This window comes from Balaenoptera musculus, chromosome 2 (genome assembly GCF_009873245.2).
Source record: "Balaenoptera musculus isolate JJ_BM4_2016_0621 chromosome 2, mBalMus1.pri.v3, whole genome shotgun sequence".
Lineage (NCBI taxonomy): Eukaryota > Metazoa > Chordata > Mammalia > Artiodactyla > Balaenopteridae > Balaenoptera > Balaenoptera musculus.
In genome coordinates, this window is record NC_045786.1 from 51,560,472 (window position 1) to 51,579,450 (window position 18,979).

The window sequence follows — 18,979 nt, forward strand, 5'->3', positions numbered from 1 at the left end:
AACCTCTTTAAGAGGGCAGGTCCTGTATCACTTTCTTACTAAGTATGCAGTGCGGCAGATGGATAAATATTTAAAAGAGGGGCAGCCTGACCATCCCATGCATTATTGAAATAGAGTTCAACAGCAGCCTACTTGCTTGTAGCCAAAGTCCTGCTCCAGCCAGGAAATTTCAAATCACATGTCAGGACTCACCCAATTTGTGTCTGTCCCGGGAGCTGGCTACTTACCCACTGCGTTGGCACCACGTGTTTCCACAGGAAGCCATGGATCTGAGGGCAAGTTTGGCTCTGTGATTTTGTGAAAGCCACAAGCTCCTTCCAAACCTCAGTTTCCTCATCTGGAAAATAGAGTAATTGATGAATATTATGAAATTTCAAGGCACTTAATAAGTTTTTTATTTTTTAAGGGGGTGGGCATTAAATGGCAGGCTCCCTGATCTAAGTGGCAGCAAATGTCTGTGCATGACTTCAAGCCACATCAGTTTAGGTCTTGCTTAACCATCTTGGCTGGGGATGGGGAAGGACCATGTGGAAGAGGTGTGTGTTTCTGGCTACAGTGCCACCCCTGTCTTGCCCCATCCCACATGCTCTGTGGATCTGGTGCCACGTGACCTGGTGCCACGTGACCCTGGTGGAGAGAAACATCTCCACTTGTGGCCAACACTCCGCATCCTGTCAGGCCTCAACCCCAAACCCAGCAGCCAGTGGCACAAAGTTGTCCATCGGCCTTGGTTGGATTTCAGGTATGAATACAGACATGGCCACAAGTCATTATCGAATCTGCTGTGATTGTAAAGCTAACCCAGAATCCGTGGGAAATATGTGAGCTGATCCCATTCTAAGCAATCCCTTTTACCCCATCATTATTCATAAGTCTCTTTCCAAGGCTTCAGGCTTGACTTTTGAAGCCAGATATAGAAATCTCTTCCAAGACAGCACGGTGGTGTTGATTTCATCAGTGCTTTTGATGCTGCTGCTGAAAGTCCTTTTGAAAACTCACTTAAGCCATCTAACCTCAGCATATTATTTTAGGATGTTGTTGGGTTTTTTTTCTGCCAAAGTGCTTTTTCATCTACATTAATAAGGCTTTACTCCAAGAGGATTTACAGCTGTCTAAATAGTTCTGTCTGTCTCATGCCTGTAAAACAGCTAGCTGACCAGATAGGTGTCCACTGCAGGCAGCCAGAACACTCCAAAATTATTCAGGTTTGTTTGGCAACTGAGCAAAGATGTGCACAGACTCACGCAGGCCACCTGGTGGGGGGCGGGGTCCTGCATCCTCTCTGTCCTCTCCTCTCCAGCAGAGCCACTCACAGCCTTGGCTGTCCGCGGGGCCCTATTTCTCCATCTTTGGTGCTGTGCCCTGGCACAGCCTTCACTTCCCAGCAGGTTCTTCTCTCGCACTGTGAGGCACCAGCTGACATTCACGGAGGATTATTAGATCTAAACAACACATTCACACGGACTTGCCAGGAGGAGTTGAGTCTGGACGGTAGAGTTTCCATGGGGACCCACCGCTGGCTTCAGGACAGACAGTCTTGGAGGCAGAACATGGTCAGCAGCCGCTGAGAGTCTGTAGTTTGATGAAGCCCCACAGGCTCTTGGTCTCCAAGGAGAAGGAGAGAGCAATCCTGGCACTTTTAACCCAAGACTTGGTTAAGACTTCCCAGAGAGAAGTTGAGGGAACCTTGAGATATTATGAGATCTGCTGCAGTTTGAGTTACATTTTAGGTGGCAGTACATACACATGGTCAAAACCCAAAAGACATATAAAGGTCAGTAGTGAAAAAGCTTCCTTCCATTCATTCATAGGCATGGTTTTTACCCTTCCGTCCATGGGTATCCTGTGTTCTTAGTTCTTAGAAGAAAATTCTCCAGAATTTCTGTATATACAAGCAAAATTGAGTATGTATACAAAATGTAATATGAATTCTGGTTTCCCTTGTTTTTACTCAAAATATCTATACACAGTACTGTTTTGCACCTTGATTTTTGTCCCCTAACAAGAAACTTGAAGAGCTTTCCATACCATACCAAACCATGGGAACTTTTTTATATGTACATAGACTTCCACTGTATGAATCGAACAGAATTCAAGTAACACGTACTGATGAGTATGTGGGTGTGTGCGGTCACGCACGGTGCCACAGAGTAGTATGTCATTCCACACATACGCAAGGAAATCCACAGGACGGATTGCCCAAGTGGTACTGCTGAGTGAGAGCACATTTATGATTTCTACAAGCATTGCCAAATTACCTTCCAAAAGGATGAACCAACTTACGTTCCTACCAACCTTGTATGAGCTTGCCTGTTTCTCCAGCCTTACTAACAGAATCTGTATGGAGTTTTGCCCATCTGATAGTTAAAAATGATATCTCATTTGTTTTTAATGTACATATATCTCTTATAATGAGTAAGGTAGAACATCTTATCATGTTTAAAGGCCATTTATATTTCCTTTTTTATCAACTGTGCATGTGCTTTGCATATTTTTCTCTTGTACTGCTGATCATTTTTTGTCACTTCTAAGAATTCTTTACCTACTAGAGAGATTAGTGCTATTTCTATATGACTTGTCAGTTTTTTCCAGTTTGTTGTTTTGCCCTTTGACTTTGCTTATGCTGTTTTCACCTTCTTTTTTTTACGTACTCAAATTTATTAATCTTTTCTTTTGGCTTCTGGATTTCAAGCCATAGAAAGGCCATCAGCACTCCAAACTTATGGAGACATTCTTCCACATGAGAGAATTTGAAAACTTTTTATGACTTCATCTTTCATGATTAAGTCTTTGATCTACCTGGAATCTATCCTGGTACAAAGTGTGAGGTATGGATCCAACTTGGTGTTTTAACACTGGATCCACGTTTCATAAGATGACTGGTCAAGGGGCTTGCATGGTTTGTGCCCACCCCTTCCAAGAAAGCCAGCCTACTCCTCAGGGACAGACAGTCATCCAAATGCACCATTGGGTTTGCTTATTTTTTTATTCAAATTTGCTTAAATTAAACCACTTTTTTATCTGAAAGTCACAGCTACAGCAAACCTATCTAACAAAGCTCTGTCTCTCCCAGCCAGAGGGAGGGGATTTGCAACAGGGTCAGGGTCAAGAACAGGGTTCCCACGGATTCGGGAAGAGGGATCATTTTGGGTGGGAAGAGCACTTTCCCCCTTGAGTCTCCCAGAGAGGTGCCCTTTGCCAGCCGGTCGAATACAGCATCCACAAGCTGGATGTTAGGCTCGTGGTACAGGGTACACCCCAGCCCAGGAGACCCCTAAACAAGGTGACAGAAGATGGAGCCCTTCTGATGAGCTGGCTCCCCATCAACCAGGAGCAGCCCCTCTACCTCACCTTGCGCCTCTACTCTGTGTCCAGGGGTGATGAGTAAGGTGGTCAGCTTTACGTCTCACTTCTCTGCACTGTGGAGGGAGAATTCCAATAACTGTTGGTGCCCTAGGAGCAGGGTGCAGGGTGGCCAGTTAGAATACATGGCACCCAGTTCAAATAAACAGTGAATACATTTTTAGCGTAAGTGTTTCCCAAGTATTGTTTGGGATATGCTTATACTTTAAAAATCATTCATTGTTTTTTAGGAATTCAAATTTAATTGGGCATCCTGTGGTTTTATTTGCTAAATCTGGCAACCCTAGAAGGATGCAAGAGTTAGAACAAAGAATGTGACCACTTCAGATCTTGTTTCACCCACGGATTTGCTTAACAGCATGGAGGGGGTCAGACGTATGAATAAACCTACACCTGGAGAGGATGAGAAAAGCCCATCTCTCCCCTGCTCCAAAGAGCCCAGATTTGTGCATCGGAGGAATATTTGCATACAGGGAACATCTGGTCCATGAATTTTTTCTTGGCCAAAACATGATGGGTAGGACAATGATCACATAGGAGGCCATTGGACACATAAGTTGGTAGTCACCTCCCAGAAGGAAGCCGGGCTTACCTCTCACTGTTTTGCAGATTGACCAGAAGCAGTTCAACAAAATCCTCGATCTGATTGAGAGCGGAAAGAAGGAGGGAGCCAAGCTGGAATATGGGGGCTCGGCCATGGAAGACAGGGGGCTCTTCATCAAACCCACTGTCTTCTCAGAAGTTACTGACACCATGCGGATCGCCAAAGAGGAGGTACTGGGGCTGCAGGAAAAACCATGTCCCGTGGGGCCCTGTGCTGAGCTGGGGCCCGGGGGGTGGGGAAGGGGGCTGGACCTTTCAAACCGGAGTCTTCTCCAGGGCCCAGGGATCCCAGAAATCTTTGTGAAGGGACTGTTTTCCTTTTTCCTGTGGCCTTTTCCCTCTCTTTAGGGGTCCTTTGGGAAGCCGTCCTGCTCCTGGGACCCCTGAGCCCTGTGTAGAGTTTGTCCTAGCCCCCAGTTCCACGCATTGCTCATCGTCTCCAGGGAACAACAATCCCTCTTCTGTCTTCTAACATGTCCTCAGGTTAGCCAAGGGTGGAGGGCCATTGCAACCTGTGCATTTTGTCAGGAATAGAGCCATGGATTCAGGGCCCAAAGCTGCCTTCAGTTCCCCCAGACCGAACTTAAATGACAAGTGTTCATTCCAAAAACGTGTTCTGGCTAGAAGTCTCTTTGAAGTTTTCCATCATGAGCATCCTTAGAAATGGTGGAAATTAAGGTGACCCCCCCAATAAGAGTGTAATTCTAACTGTGTCTTTCAGTGCCACTGTTAAGCTAGTTAGAAGTGGTTCCCACCTGAGTCCCAGGTGCTTGGACCCCGGAATGTGGCCTTTTGGGGCACATGAAAGAGTGAATCACTGCCGAAGTCTTCCTGGTTCGAGCCTATTATACACTTTCTCCTTGAGATTTTTATGGGTTACTAACTGTACCCTGATGGCATGAGACTCAGCTCTTTAAACCTCTCTATGACAAGCTCCATGGGAACCAGGGCAGGTATTTCAGCAGGCTGACCCTGTCCTGCTGGGCTATGGTGCCGAACATTGAATCAGTTACAAGCTCCTTTCAAAATCACCTTTAAATGTTCAGCCTGTAGCTCTTTCCTTTCCTTTGTTATGTTGTAGATGGTGAGGAACACTGCCTCATTCCCTCCCCTGGGAGTTATTAGGGAAACATTTTAGGTCATCTTCATTGATAGAAAATGCAGCACCAAGAGACCAGGACCTGCAGTCTGTGCCTGCAAACACCCTTCACAATAACTTTCCAAGAATGACTTCCAAGGTTTTGTCTTCAGTGCATCCCAGCATGCAGGGGCTCCTCCAAAGCTTGAAGCTGGGGCTTCTAGAAGCCCTGACCACATTGAGAGAGCTTCGACCCAACGTATTATTTTGGTTGTTATTTTTTATTTTTGTTTAATTCAGTCTTTCCCTTCAGATTTCAACCATCACACAGCTAAAAAGATGTTTGGACTCTCTCCTTCAGTTATCCTCTTCGTGCGTGTGAGCACTGTGGGTGTTTTTGAAAAAAGCATAAACGAAGGAAGTGCCTGCTCAGGTCCTACATGCTTCATTCCAGCAGCCTCTCACTGCCATTCTTCCAATTAATCATAGATTTTTGGACCGGTGCAGCCAATACTGAAGTTCAAAAATATCGAAGAAGTGATAAAAAGAGCAAATAGCCTTGAATACGGACTAACAGCAGCTGTGTTCACAAAAAACCTCGACAAAGCACTGAAGCTGGCTTCCGCGTTAGAGTCTGGAACTGTCTGGTGAGTAGAGCATGAGTGCTCGGCCCCCTGAGCTGCCGGCCAGCTGGCTTCCTTACCCTTCTGTTAACAGAGAGCTTTTAGTCGTATATTATGTGCCAAGCACTGTCTAAGCACTTTGCTCCATCCTCGTGACCACCTTCTGAGAGGGGTACTGTTATCACCCCCATTTCACAGATGAGGAAATCAAGAGACAGAGAGACTGCGTGACTTGTCCAGGGTCACACAGCTAGTACGTGGCAGAGCAGAGCTCAGGACCAACTGTCCAGCTGTGATGCCCATGCTCTTGACCACCGTGTTGGGCCACCCCTTATTTTTTATTCTAATTCTAAGAGCAGCACATGCTCTTGTGCAAAGTATGGATGAAAGTCCCTGTTTCACCAATAATTCTGCTGATTACACTATCCTCATTTTAAAGATAATATTAGAAGATAAATATGAATTGGAGGCCAAGAAGCAGGAGAACTTTGAGGTCAGGCCTGTCTCATTTCAGAGCTAATTCTTATTCCCTTCGCCATAATTTTCCTCTCCCTTTTTCTCCCTTTGTCATTCCCTTCCTACCCCAGTGAGAAGCTTTATACTTCAGAATATTCAATTTTAGTTTCTGGTGGTAAGAGCAAGAAGGCAGAGATCAAAAACACTGTTTTCATGGTTAAAACCTTGACAAAAAGTCATCCTTTAGGTGACGCTCTACACCAAGTGCCTAGTAACTGCAACACCTGAGGTCCAGCTTGGTCCTCTCCTGGTGACCCTGAGCCTCTCTTTATTCTCTCTCCAGGATCAACTGCTACAATGCCATCTACGCACAGGCTCCATTTGGTGGCTTTAAAATGTCGGGGAACGGCAGAGAACTGTAAGTGTTTCTGTCTCTCCATGCCTGTCCGCAGGGCCGACAAAAGATACCCTAGGTCCGCAGTGTATGGTGAATGGTGGCCCGCCCTCCAGTCCACTGAGCCCTCCCCTGTGCTGTGCTTTCCCCCTGGGCTGGGCCGTGTCCCCCATCTTCTCTCCCCTTCCTGCCCTTCCCTACCCTCATCCTCACGCCACCCCAGGACCGACCCCCAGCCTCAGCATATGTGTCCTCCCCAGCACCCATCCCATGTGGAGATGTTCAGTAGGTACTTGACCTAGGCCCACTGCAGGACAGGGCAGAGCTGGGAAGTGCACTTTCCACCAGACGTGGGATGTCATTACTCAATCAAACCCTGGCCCTCAGCAGGGAGGATGGGCTCTCTCCCAGGTCAGGCTGTGGCCCTTCTGCCCACTAGTAAGTTCCCAGGGACAGACCGTGGGTGACTCTCGCTCCTCCTCAGTGCCTCTTCAAAGGGATACTGCAACATGCCAGGCCTCCGAGCCTCTGTCAAACCCACCACACACTCCTTCATGGTGCCCTTCTGTCTTGCCCTTTGGGAGGCTGTGCTCCATAGACCTAGACTAATGGATGGGTCTTCCGTGTCTGGCCCAAGATAAAAGGCCCAGGCCTAGAGCTGGATGGAGCGTTCTGGGGGTGGGCACGCTGTGGTTTCCAGCCAGATGCTGCCTTCTCTCCCACATCTTTCTTGGTGGTCGTTGGGGTTTTATTAGCCTTTGTGGACAAATAGCTTGTAGGATCAATCTTCCCAGGGAAGCCATCTGTGACAACACACAGGGTCATTCCTGGAACATCTCAAAGGACTCCGAGCTCTTCCTCTTATTTAAACAGTTTGTATTATTTATATACAGATGCATCACTTCGTACTTATTTGTACATCTTCCAGTAGGAGCACTCAAATGCTTCCCCTTGGCTTGGGCCTTAGTGGGGCCTTTGGGCAGCTACCCTTCCAGATTCTTAATCAAGATGTATGAAGGAATGAACGGGGCTGGCTTCCATCCCTGAGCAAATGCTCCTGACCAGTCTCCAGGGAATTCGGGGCCCTTCCCCCTTCTCATTCCTTCTTTCTCATTCATCCTGACTCGTGGCAATACACCAGAGCCATCTGAACATCTGAGTAGAGTGTGTCCATTTGTGTCCCCCTAATTCCTAAAATTGGTTTCCCCTTCCAGAACCTCAGTAAGTTCTTGGCCATGAAGACCCTTTACAGAAACCTTGTTCCCTCTGCTGAATGGCTTGTTTGTGTTGTGTTCTGTGAGCCTCTGTTCATTACCTCTTCACACTCACCTGTCCACGAGGGACATGAGACCTGGGCTGGGGTTACCCGCATCACCACTAGGGCCCACCAATAGCACTGGCCACAGCTGACACCCTGACGACCTCTATCTGAGAGCCTTGCACATGTTAAGGCATGCCATCATTACAACAGTCCCTGGGATAATCTGAGTCCATTCAGGCTGCTGGGACAGAATACAGTAGACTGGGTGGCTTAAACAACAAACATTTATTTCTCCACTTCTGGAGGTTCAAGATCCAGGTGTCTGTTAAGGACCCTCTTCCTGGTTCACAGGCAGCCGTGTTCTCTCTGTGTCCCCATGGAGTGGAAAGGAGGAAAGTGTTCTCTGGGGTCTCCTTTATAAGGACACTAATCTCATTCATGAGGGCTCCACCCTCTTGACCTAATCACCTCCCAGAGGCCTCACCTCCTAATTTCTTCACATTAAGGATTAGGGCTTCAACATTTGAATTTCAGGGGGACACACATGTTCAGTCTACTGCAGGTAGGTACTACTGCTACCCCTGTTTTTGGATGAGGAAACTCAGGGGTGCCCAGAGAGGACCTGTGCCTTCCCCAGGTCACACTACCAGTAAGTGACAGAGTTGGGATTGAACTCTTAAACCCACCATACCACAGGGCCTTGCTCAGCAGGGGTCACCTCTGTGAGCCACCTGGGATGAAGCCAGCCAGGGTATGCAGGGTCATTTGTCTCCTCGCTCTGCTGCTTCAACCAGTCACGTTGTGACAGCTGGGGGACCCAGAACCCCACAAGGCCCTCCTCGCAGAGGCCAGGCACAGCCTCCTCCCACAGCAAGAACTTCAGTCCCCAAAGCAGATGTCCTTGGATGCAGGAAGGGTGTGTGGGGCCCACCTGACTTCTAGGCAACTGACTCACACCCACTATTCCCTCACTGCCTTTCTCACCTGCGTCTCCCTCCCCATCCCCGGTGGCACCGCCTGCCCGCTGCAGAGCAGGGCCGGGGAGTATCCGCTGCACTCAGTCCATGTGTCATACTACCGGTTAGCCACAATCGGGACTTTTGTGGATGTCTGTTTTTTCGACTCTTGGCATATATTTTCCCAAAGCTTTTGATAAAGTACTTTAACATAATTCACAAGGAGACTGGAAACTGGCTTGAAAACCAATTTCCGTTTTCAGTTGTCTCTAATTAATGTCTTCACGTTGCAATAAGTTCCCCTTTTTTATGCTGGAGCACTATGCGGTGGATTCCATGGTTTTCCCCATCCCTGGCCGCCTGGGCGGGGCTGGCTATCTGCCGCCCACCCACGGACCCCTCTGGGATCTCTCCCTGTACAGGTCTTGGGATGAAGCCTGCAATTTCTCTTCCTCCTGGACACTTTTCTTAGTTCTTTGTTTTGCTTTGCAATATAGTAACAAAAAAGATCCACACTGTAGAGACACATGGAAAGTCAAGGTCTCCCTCCCCTGACCCTCAATCCCATTTGTTAGAGGTAACCACTGTCCCATCATCCATTTTATTTATTTTGTTCACTTGTTCATTTGTTCACTGGCATATATTTACTGAGCACCTTTGATACCCCAGGCATGTGCTAGGCTCTGAGCACACAGCAGTGAACTCTATAAACAGCAGTGCCAATGCCCCCAACATTCTGGTGAGGTCCAATGGGAGAAAGGCTGAGCTTATGGATAGTGAGCGCCAAGGCGGTCACAACTGGGTGAGAAACCATTTAGGAAGTGCCACAGGGGGTCAAATAAGAATGACAAGAACTTGAACTAGGGCAGTGACTGCAGGAATAAAAAGAATGAGGTGATTCATGCACTTAATCTTACAGGAGTGATTTCATATTGGACTTACTAGTTATGTGCTAATTCAACATGATTTTATCACTTGGTTTGCTTTTCTTTTCTTTATGCAGTTGAGAAATCAGTAACTACTTTGAATTTTTACGGTGCAATACTATGTGCTCATTTTTAAAGGTTATTGTACATTTTCTATGCATACAATGGATGTAAACATGTATTTTTTTTCTGTTTTCAAATGACTTGGGAGGAAAATACTTTTTGCTCTTAAGAATGGGTTTTGGATATCCTATCCTTCTTTTTATTGGTGGTCTCCTATGATGGACTTTTGAGTTATTTCCAAGGGGTTTTGCTGCTACAGACAATGCTGATGTTCTTTCTTGCGCATAAATCTTTATGCACTTGTGGGAAATTGTTCTCAGAATAAATTCAGAAAATTGGATAATCCAGCACATGAAAAATGGGCTCCCACTCTTTTGGTTTGCATTCCTCTAATTGTAAGGGGTTGAGCACCTTATTAACACTTATTGATAATCTTTATTTTTCTTCTGCAAACTGACTATTCATGTCTTTTGTTGATTTTTCCTTTTTTTTTTTTTTAATTTGTTCGTAAGAGCTTTTTGTGCATTAAGGAAAACAGCACTCTGTTTCTCACACAGTGTTGTAAATGTAATTTTTTTCTAGTTTATAATTTGCCTTTGGGTTTTTTAATGGAGTTTTCTGCTCTGCAAAAGTTGAATTTAGCATTCTGTATATGGCTTTTATATTTTGTTATGTTTAGAAAAAATTACAAAATAATTCACCCATTATCATGTATCATTCTTGAACTTCGTTTTAGGACACTACCAAAGAGCTCAATGACATATTAACAATAAAATAATAATATTACTTTCTACCATTTACTTTTTACCTAGCACATAGTAGGTAAATTTGCTCTATTTGAATCAACTCTAATCATTATAACTATAGGGAGGTGATGGTATTCCCATTTTACAGATGATGATATTGAGGCTCAGGGAAGGCAAAAAAACTTGCCTAAACTGTATAGATCCAAGCCAGTAGTTATCCAGCTTGAGCTACCTCAGAATCCCATGGCTTGTTAATCCCCTGGCTGTTAAGGCACAGATTTCTGGGCCCCACCCCTAGGTTCAGTAGATGTATTAATTTTCTATTGCTGCTACAATAAATAACCACAAAATTAGTGGCTTAAACAACGTTAATGTATTATCTCACGGTTCTGAAGGATAAAAATCTGACACGAGTCAGCTAATTAGCAATTTTAGTTCCATCTGCAACCCTAATTCCCCTTTGTCATATAACCTAATATTTTCAAAGGTTCAGAGAATTAGGATGTGAACACCTTGAGGGGGGCATTATTCTGCCTACCACAGTAGGTCTAGGGGACCTGAGTCTCTGCATTTCGAGCAAGTTCTGAGGTGAGGCTGGTGCTGCTGGTCTGGGGGCCACACTTTGAGAAGCACTGGTCTAAGGGATGAGATGGGATTCTGTCTCAAGTGTTTCTAGCTACAGAGCCTCCATGGCCACCTCTTTTCCTAAACAGGTACACACTCTTATTTACATAATGGCAGAGCAAGTGTTGTAGAGGCTTTTAAATTGATCCAAAGCCACCTCTCGGTTCTGGGAAGGGGATCTGCCCTAAGGATGACTCATGATGCCTGAGAAGGGTCACTGGACTCTGCAAGACTTAAGGAAAGGATGTATACCAGAAACACGGACTCAAAGGCTGTGGACTCCCTCGTGCCCTCTCTGCTAACGTCCGCGCCCCTCGCCGCTCCATACTGGCCTCATTCTTCTTACAGCTGGTCCCCAGCTCCAGGTCCTCTATGTCCCTGCCCATCATGGATGCTCTGGCCACATACCCAGTCAATAGCTTCGGGCCTCTGCCTCTTCTGTCTCTTCAAGCAGCTCCACCCAGGGATTTACCACTTTGTTTTAAATCCCCTTCATCCTTTGAAGGCAAACCCTTAGTCCTTCTGAATATTTCAGAAGCATCACACACACACAAAACTTGACATTTAACCTTCAGTTACATATCCAGGTACTTAAGCTTACTAATGGTCTTACAGTCCTTAGACTCTATTAAGTCCTCACATTCTGACCTTTGCACAGACTCCAGACTGCCCAACAGAATACTAGCCCGTGAAGTATTAGAACTCGGTTCACACAGAATGGCTAAGTGCCTGCCCATGTTATATCTCCCTCTTTTCTGTGATCACAGAGGTGAATATGCGCTGGCTGAATACACAGAAGTGAAAACTGTCACCATCAAACTCGACGACAAGGACCCCTGAAGGAAAGGCAGGCTCCTTCCTCAAACATCTGACAGCTGAATGTGGCAGATCTAACTTGCTGAAGAGAAACCTACATTCTGACCTTCCTGGGATACTTTCTTCTGGAGACTTTAAATCTACTGGATTTGAACGATTTTTATTTTCCTCTCACACTCCTGTTTTATTGACCAAAATGTTGTGTGTGAAATTGTAGTCCTGCCTGGGGATGGGACTAGTGGCCATTTCTGTTTTCCACTTTCCACCAGATCCCGGGGACAGTGAGGAGGCTCAGGGTGTTGTCAACAGGAAGTGGTATTTGAAGTATCGAGCAGTAGCTTAAAAATGCTTTGTTGACTCTGACTCCAGTAAGAATTTGGAAAAAAAAAATCCCTGCGTGTTCTGCAAACAGGACTCTGTACCTGCGGGTTCCTCAGGGTTACCTGCCCACAGAACAAGCCCCTCCTACCATTCAGTGGGAAGGAATAGCACTAAGTTTTAAAAACATTTAAAAACAAGGTTGGGAGTATCAGATGTGGGGAGCTTTGGGGAAGCAAGTACCATGGAAGGGTCCTGAAGGCCTTGGGTGTGAACGGTCTTCAAGGACTGTATCTTGACATTGACAATGGGACTCAGCTTAAAACCAATACTGCCTTTGGAATGTGACCAAATCAACAGCCCAAAGAGCTTATCTAATGCTATGTCATTGTCTACCTTAACCAAGGCACTTTCTTAGGCAGGAAATGTCGCTAGTGTCACCATCGCTGCTAAAGACCCAGTGCTCTGACACTACAACAGTATAGCAAATCCTCAGATCATTAAGTCCCACATTTTACAAATTAGAGCCATAATTTGCTTTTCCCAATTATGCATTTCTACCACTTGCCTATGTAGTTTTCCTTTTCTCCAGTTGGGGTATCAACACTTTAGATTAGTAAGACATACACAACTGAAAAGACTGCTGTTATAATACAGCCCTGGTTTTTCAAAGTCCTATTTTGATATTAATTAGTGATTGATTAACAAATAACATCTGGACTTCATGGAGGAACTGGGTCTGCTACTACAGTGGTCTGAGCACAGCAATAACAGGTTGTGAATTTTTCTTTTCCTCTTTGTGTATCCAAAGGATGTGCAATTCCAAGTTTTAACTTGGAAAACTGAAAGTGTTCCCATATAGCTTTAAAAAAACAAAACCAAACTGAAATTGTTTTATTCAGATACTTTTACTATTACTAACTAGTACTTTTCTAACGGTGCTTATGTTTGAGAATTAAGTTATGTTTGAGAATTAAAATGGGGCGGCAGTAATAAAATGGAGGTCAGTGTCAAAACCAGTGTATGTATAGAGAAAGTTTTATGTGAAGTGAGGTTATCATTCTTGTTGGAAATATGCACTATGCAATTCACCTTCTCTCAATCAGTTAACACATCCCTTAGACTATCAGTAACTTGTTAAATCAGGATTTGACTTCATACACTGAATTTTCAGGATTTTATCTAAAGTAACTATAAACACTAACCTTGATAGTAATACATTAGAGGGTTCTTATTCTTTCATTGTACAATAATGCCTTTAATATGAAATGCTACATTATTTATAATGGGTATAATGTATCTTTTTATAGTTGTAAGTAAACAGAGGTGATGTATTTAACCTTCTGTAATATACTGTATTTATCTATATAGTATTAGATTTCACTTCTGTTAAGGTTTACTCCTGTGGTATGGTTTAAAAAATCTACTGGCCTGGGAATTCTGACCCTAACTGCAGATTGTGTTCAACAATGCAACAACTATAAAATAAAATCAGATATTTGAGAAAATTATGTTTTTTCATTTAAAGATCAGACCCCTTTTAATTCTGAGGTTGACCTTTTTCTTAGAACTTTGGTACAAAATGGCTTGTAATAAAGTGGTATCAATCACTTAAGGACAAAATTACATTTGCTCAATCCATCAAGTCCCATGCTTAGCTTGAGTGTGAAACTCACTTCTATGGTTTTGAGGGTGGACCAGGCAGCAAGCTTGGCCTCAGAGGCTCTGCATCTTAGTTGGTGAAGTTGCAGCTGTCATCTGAGCTGACTGAGTCCCTTTTTATCATAAAGTGATGAGGAGATGTGAGTGTGGGAAATGGTGAGGAAGATCACACGGGGATTTAGGGAAAACACTGTATCCTGCAACTGTGTGCACAAGCATCCATTTTTGCCACTTTTCTCCACGAGGATCTCGGTGTCTGGGTTTAACTTACCTAAAGTTTCTAAGGCTTCAAACCAGTAAGCCTCAATCACCAAGTCATACGCTGACACTGAGGTTGGATCAAGAACATTCCTGTATTTGGTTAGCTCCACCAAGTTCAACCATGCCTCTCGTGTTGAGAGTCCATATCATTTTGGCCATGTAGAGGTAAAGCTCCACCCTTTCAGAGAAAATTTAAGGGAGGCTTGGATCAGATCCCTTTTAATATATGCACTTGTGTATGCTTTAATGCATTTAGAAACTTCCCATTTCCCAATCAAAATGTGAGCCGAAAATTCAAGGAAAACGGCATTACCTTCATTTGGTTTACCATGAAGTTTTACCATGAAGGTAACCATTCTGAGGACATATACTGGCTGTGGTGTGTGTACATGTGTGTGTGTACACACCTGCCCTTGTGTGCCTGTCAGGGTGGGGCACAGTAGGTTGGCACATTCTCTAAAAGTGGACCCTTTGGAATGCCCTAGCTTCTCCTGATGGTGGACCAAGCCCTTTTAATGTTCTTGCTCCTAGCATGTGGCTGACTTGAGCTTGAAGGTGGATAATGAGGGACATTTTTTAAGTATCCAAAGAGAAATGTCTGAGGAAACAGAATACCCAGCTGAAGGGAGGTGACTAGAAGAACTGAGGGGTCAGTCAATCACCTCACCTTCAAAAAGCAGAAAGGGTAGGTCAGGGAGGTAGCGTCCAACTGACCCCACCTTAGGAGGGGTCATTCCAACATGAGATGCTGCTCAGCGGGGGTCAAGAAGAAGCGGAAAGAAATCTTAACTGACCTGTAACAGTCACCTCATGCAAACCTCTAACACATGCCAATGGATAGAGTTAAATGCTGGGATACAACCAGCTCGAAACAGGCCACCCATGTGACGAGTGTCCTGGCTATTTTCTACAGTGGAGACATTTCCAAGCCAATTCCCAAGCTCATTTAAAAGGGAAATTGCCCTGAGAAAACCATAATTCAAAAAGAGTCATATACCACAATATTCATTGCAGCACTATTTACAATAGCCAGGACATGGAACCAACCTAAATGTCCATCGACAGATGAATGGATAAAGAAGATGTGGCACATATATACAATGGACTATTACTCAGCCATAAAAAGAAACGAAATTGAGTGATTTGTAGTGAGGTGGATGGACCTAGAGTCTGTCATACAGAGTGAAGTAAGTCAGAAAGAGAAAAACAAACACCGTATGCTAACACATATATGGAATCTAAGGGGGGAAAAATGGCTCTGAAGAACCTAGGGGCAGGACAGGAATAAAGACGCAGACGTAGAGAATGGACTTGAGGACACGGGGAGGGGGACGGGTAAGCTGGGACGAAATGAGAGAGTGGCATGGACTTATATACACTACCAAATGTAAAATAGGTAGCTAGCGGGAAGCAGCCGCATAGCACAGGGAGATCAGCTCGGTGCTTTGTGACCACCTAGAGGGGTGGGATAGGGAGGGTGGGAGGGAGACGCAAGAGGGAGGAGATACGGGGATATATGTATATGTATAGCTGACTCACTGTTATAAAGCAGAAACTAACACAACATTGTAAAGCAATTATACTCCAATAAAGATGTTTAAATAAGTAAATAAGTAAGTAAATAAATAAATAAATAAATAAATAAATAAATAAATTAAATTAAATTAAAGGGAAATTGAATTGCCCCCATTCCCGTGGGCTACGTCAGCTCCCTGGTCTGCGCACTGGACGTGCGCTTCCTCACGGTGTCGCTAGATGGCAGGGCCGCGCGCCTTGCATGGGGCGCCGCACCGCCATCGCCGGGCTCACCCAGAACCGTGGACGCCACGCCCTGCAAATTATTAGGGACTTTTCGGTAGCAATCATACTGCCTCCTTTTGCATATTGGAATTAGAACCGCAGTGGTGAGGGCAGGATTGAAAAACTGCACCCACCCTTTTGGAAGGGAGTCTGGTCTAGGAGAGCTGGAGGGGCAGCCTCTAGGGAGCAAAGCTAAGCTGCCCCGTGGCCCCCTCGGCAAACAGGGGCCCAAGGAGCTTGTCCAAGTGGTCACTGCCCGGATTGTCTGAAAGGTCATGGGTGGGGGTGGGGGTGGGGCTGCAGCTGCCCGGCTTTTGTTGGTGGCAATTTGTCTCTCTGCCTTGAGAATGTTCCAGTCATAACATTACATAGGAGGAGCCTGGGGTGCGGGTCCTGCCAGGGTGCAGAACCATCCGCTTTTTTCCAAGCAGGCTTCTCTTTCTCCGGTGGGCACGTGGAGCCGAATCCGATGCCTGCCTGCAAGCATGGACGTGCATCTTTATGATCTGCGTTTGGATAATGCCCTCAATGGTGGGAACATACTTATATTAGGTTGAAACATAATAAATTGCCTACACTCCCTCATGTTTATCTACCACACCACCCACCAAAAAATCCCCAATTTAAAATGATTCACCAGTGACATCTTTGTATATATCCATAATTAAAGTAGTAAATTCATGTGGTGGAAGGGGTTCCACCTTCCACCAAACTGGAATAGTTTGCAAACTATTAAAGCTTTAAAATTACGTATTTCTAGTCTGCTCTCTAAAGAGTTGTACACAAATGAATATTCCCGTCTTTTTAATATTTACTGCCAGAATCTACGACCCACATATAGTAGTCAGAAGTTCATCAGCGAATCTTGCTGCTGAGCCGAACAGAGGGGCAGGGAAAGCTGGGTTGAGCCGAAAACCAACCAATCTCACCGCTGCTCCTGCCCCGCGTGGAGAGCAGGGTACCCAAACCTGGAGGAGACCTCGCGCTAGAAGGGCCCGCGGGCCCTGTGGTCACCCGGGCGGGAGCAGTGAGTGTGATCACCCGGGGTTTACGGTGAGGGAAACAGAGGCTGGCGGCCGCAGGGACTCCTCGTGCCCATTGTGGGGAGGCCTCTCAGCGGCTGACCCTCGCCCTGCTCGCTCTTCGCGCCGCCCGGCGCCCGCCCTCCTCAGGATTGAGGAAGTGTGTCTGGCCCAGCCCGGCCCCGGCGCGCGGCCCGAGGCGCAGGGGCGGAGGGCAGAGGGGCGGCCCGGCCCCGATCCGCCGCTGTCCTCCCGGCCCGCGCGCAGCCCCGCGTCCCAGGCGCCCGCGGCCCTGCCCGCAGTCGCCGCAGGTAAGTGCTGACCCGGCCCGCACCCCGTCGTGGACCCGCCGCCTCCTGCTGCGACCCCGCGTGGAGCCCTGGGCCCTGCAGCCCAGGCCCGGGGCGCGGGGCGACCCCGGGCTCACGGCCCCGCCGCCTCCCGCTGCGCTCGCGGGGTGCCGGGTGTGGGGGCCCAGGCGGGGAACCCGAGGCCTCGCGGGACGGCACCGGGGCGGGGGGGAGCAGACACCAAGCAACAAAAGGAAAATACACCAGGACGTCTACACATTTCCTCCGCCTTGGGAGAAAACCCCTTCCTTCAAGTTGGAGCGGGCCGTGTGAGCGCGCGTGTGTGCGGGAGTGTGAGTCTGAGTGTGTGGGTGTCGGAGAGGCACTGCCCGGGAGGCTCTCTGCCGGCACGGCCTGGCAATGCGAGACGGCCGAGCGCCTTCGCCCTCCGCTAAGTCCGGGGCACGCTACTCGCCCGAGGGTCAGGATAAAACCCGCCATCTCCTTGGCGGTCTCTGCGGCCGACCTTCCAAGGCGGGGGCGCAGATGAGTGAGGTCGGGGGTGGGGGAAGGCTGGGGGTCGGAGGGAGATGGTAACGGCGGAGTACAGGGATCTCTGCGGTCGGTCCACCCTGCTCCTTCACGTTCTGAGGCCATGAAGTTTTTCTCCCACAAGCACATCACCCTGCAAGGATCAGAAAAGTAGAAAAACAGGAGCGTGCAGTTTTGTTTTTAGCGAGCCTCTCACCAAATGCACTGTTTTCAGAGTTTGCTACTCACTCCCATTGTATCCAAATTCCCCGGGCATTAAAGGGGCAACTAGAATATACACGGTTTTGAAAAATGTTTAACATTCAACTCCTTTTGTGGTCTGACTTAATTATCTTTGTTTATGTCCTGGAAGAATAAAAAATTAAGTTAAAAACATACAAACCTCACACCTAATGTGTCCCTACAGGAGGTTTGGGGGTCTGCCAAACCTCTCCCACCCCCAGGCTTCCACACCTCAGGTAGTGGCCCGTAGTAAACGCAGCTGCTCAGATAAAAAACGTGGGAGTTGTCTTCCATCCCATTCCCTTGTCCCTTGAATTCAGTTGTTAGCAAGTCCTGTTGGGTCTACTTCTCACATGTGTCCAGGTCCATTCCCTTCTTTCTCACCACCCCACCTAGTGCAAGGTACTAGCATCTCTTTCCTGTACAATTGCAGTAATTCCCGCCCCCCACCCCCATTCTCTATTTGGCAACCAGAGTAATTTATTTTTTGAAAAAAGGTAAATTAGAGAGTGTCAGTCCTCTGCTTGGAACCCTTCAATAGCTTCTTCTTGTGCTTGGCATGAAATCCAGAAGACCTCCTTCCCTGCACATCCCCCAATTGATCTGGGCTCTGCCATCTCAGACCACCTGGCCACTGCCTCCCCACCCAGCCAGCCTCGCCAAACCCAGCCTCACTCTCACATCCCTCTCCCTATGTCCTTCTTTCGGTTGCCACTGTCTGTGTTCCTACTTTATCTGTTTAATTACTCCTTTAATTTACCTGGAAGTCTCTACTGGCACTCCAGGTGTCAGAGACCCTTCCTATGTGCCTACCTTGCTCACTGCTTCATCTTTACTCCCAGAGTTGTCCAGGAGGCACCAAATGCATGCAGGTATAGAGACTGAGTGGTGAATGGACAGCCTTAACTTGTTTGTGGCTTTAGACTCATGAAAGGCTTCTGTT

The 18,979-nt window shown here is 46.6% G+C and overlaps 2 protein-coding genes across 11 annotated transcripts in view; both read left to right on the forward strand.

The window, feature by feature from the left end:
• ALDH1A3 (aldehyde dehydrogenase 1 family member A3) overlaps positions 1–12,408 on the forward strand; it is a 34,079-nt gene extending 21,671 nt beyond the window's left edge. Inside the window, exons 10-13 of the mRNA XM_036844777.1 lie at positions 3,973–4,137; positions 5,534–5,691; positions 6,467–6,541; positions 11,861–12,408. Of these exons, the coding sequence (XP_036700672.1) occupies positions 3,973–4,137; positions 5,534–5,691; positions 6,467–6,541; positions 11,861–11,933 (471 nt within the window). The 3' untranslated portion in view covers positions 11,934–12,408. The remainder of the gene's footprint in view (positions 1–3,972; positions 4,138–5,533; positions 5,692–6,466; positions 6,542–11,860) is intronic.
• Positions 12,409–16,913: 4,505 nt separating this feature from the next.
• LRRK1 (leucine rich repeat kinase 1) overlaps positions 16,914–18,979 on the forward strand; it is a 117,420-nt gene continuing 115,354 nt past the window's right edge. For 5 of the 10 annotated variants that reach the window (XM_036843719.1, XM_036843726.1, XM_036843721.1 and 2 more), the window contains exon 1: positions 16,948–17,283. The gene's annotated coding sequence lies outside the window, so the exon portion shown is untranslated. Of the gene's footprint in view, positions 17,284–18,979 lie in introns of all 10 variants that reach the window. The other 5 variants (XM_036843725.1, XM_036843729.1, XM_036843727.1 and 2 more) reach the window with 2 other exon arrangements.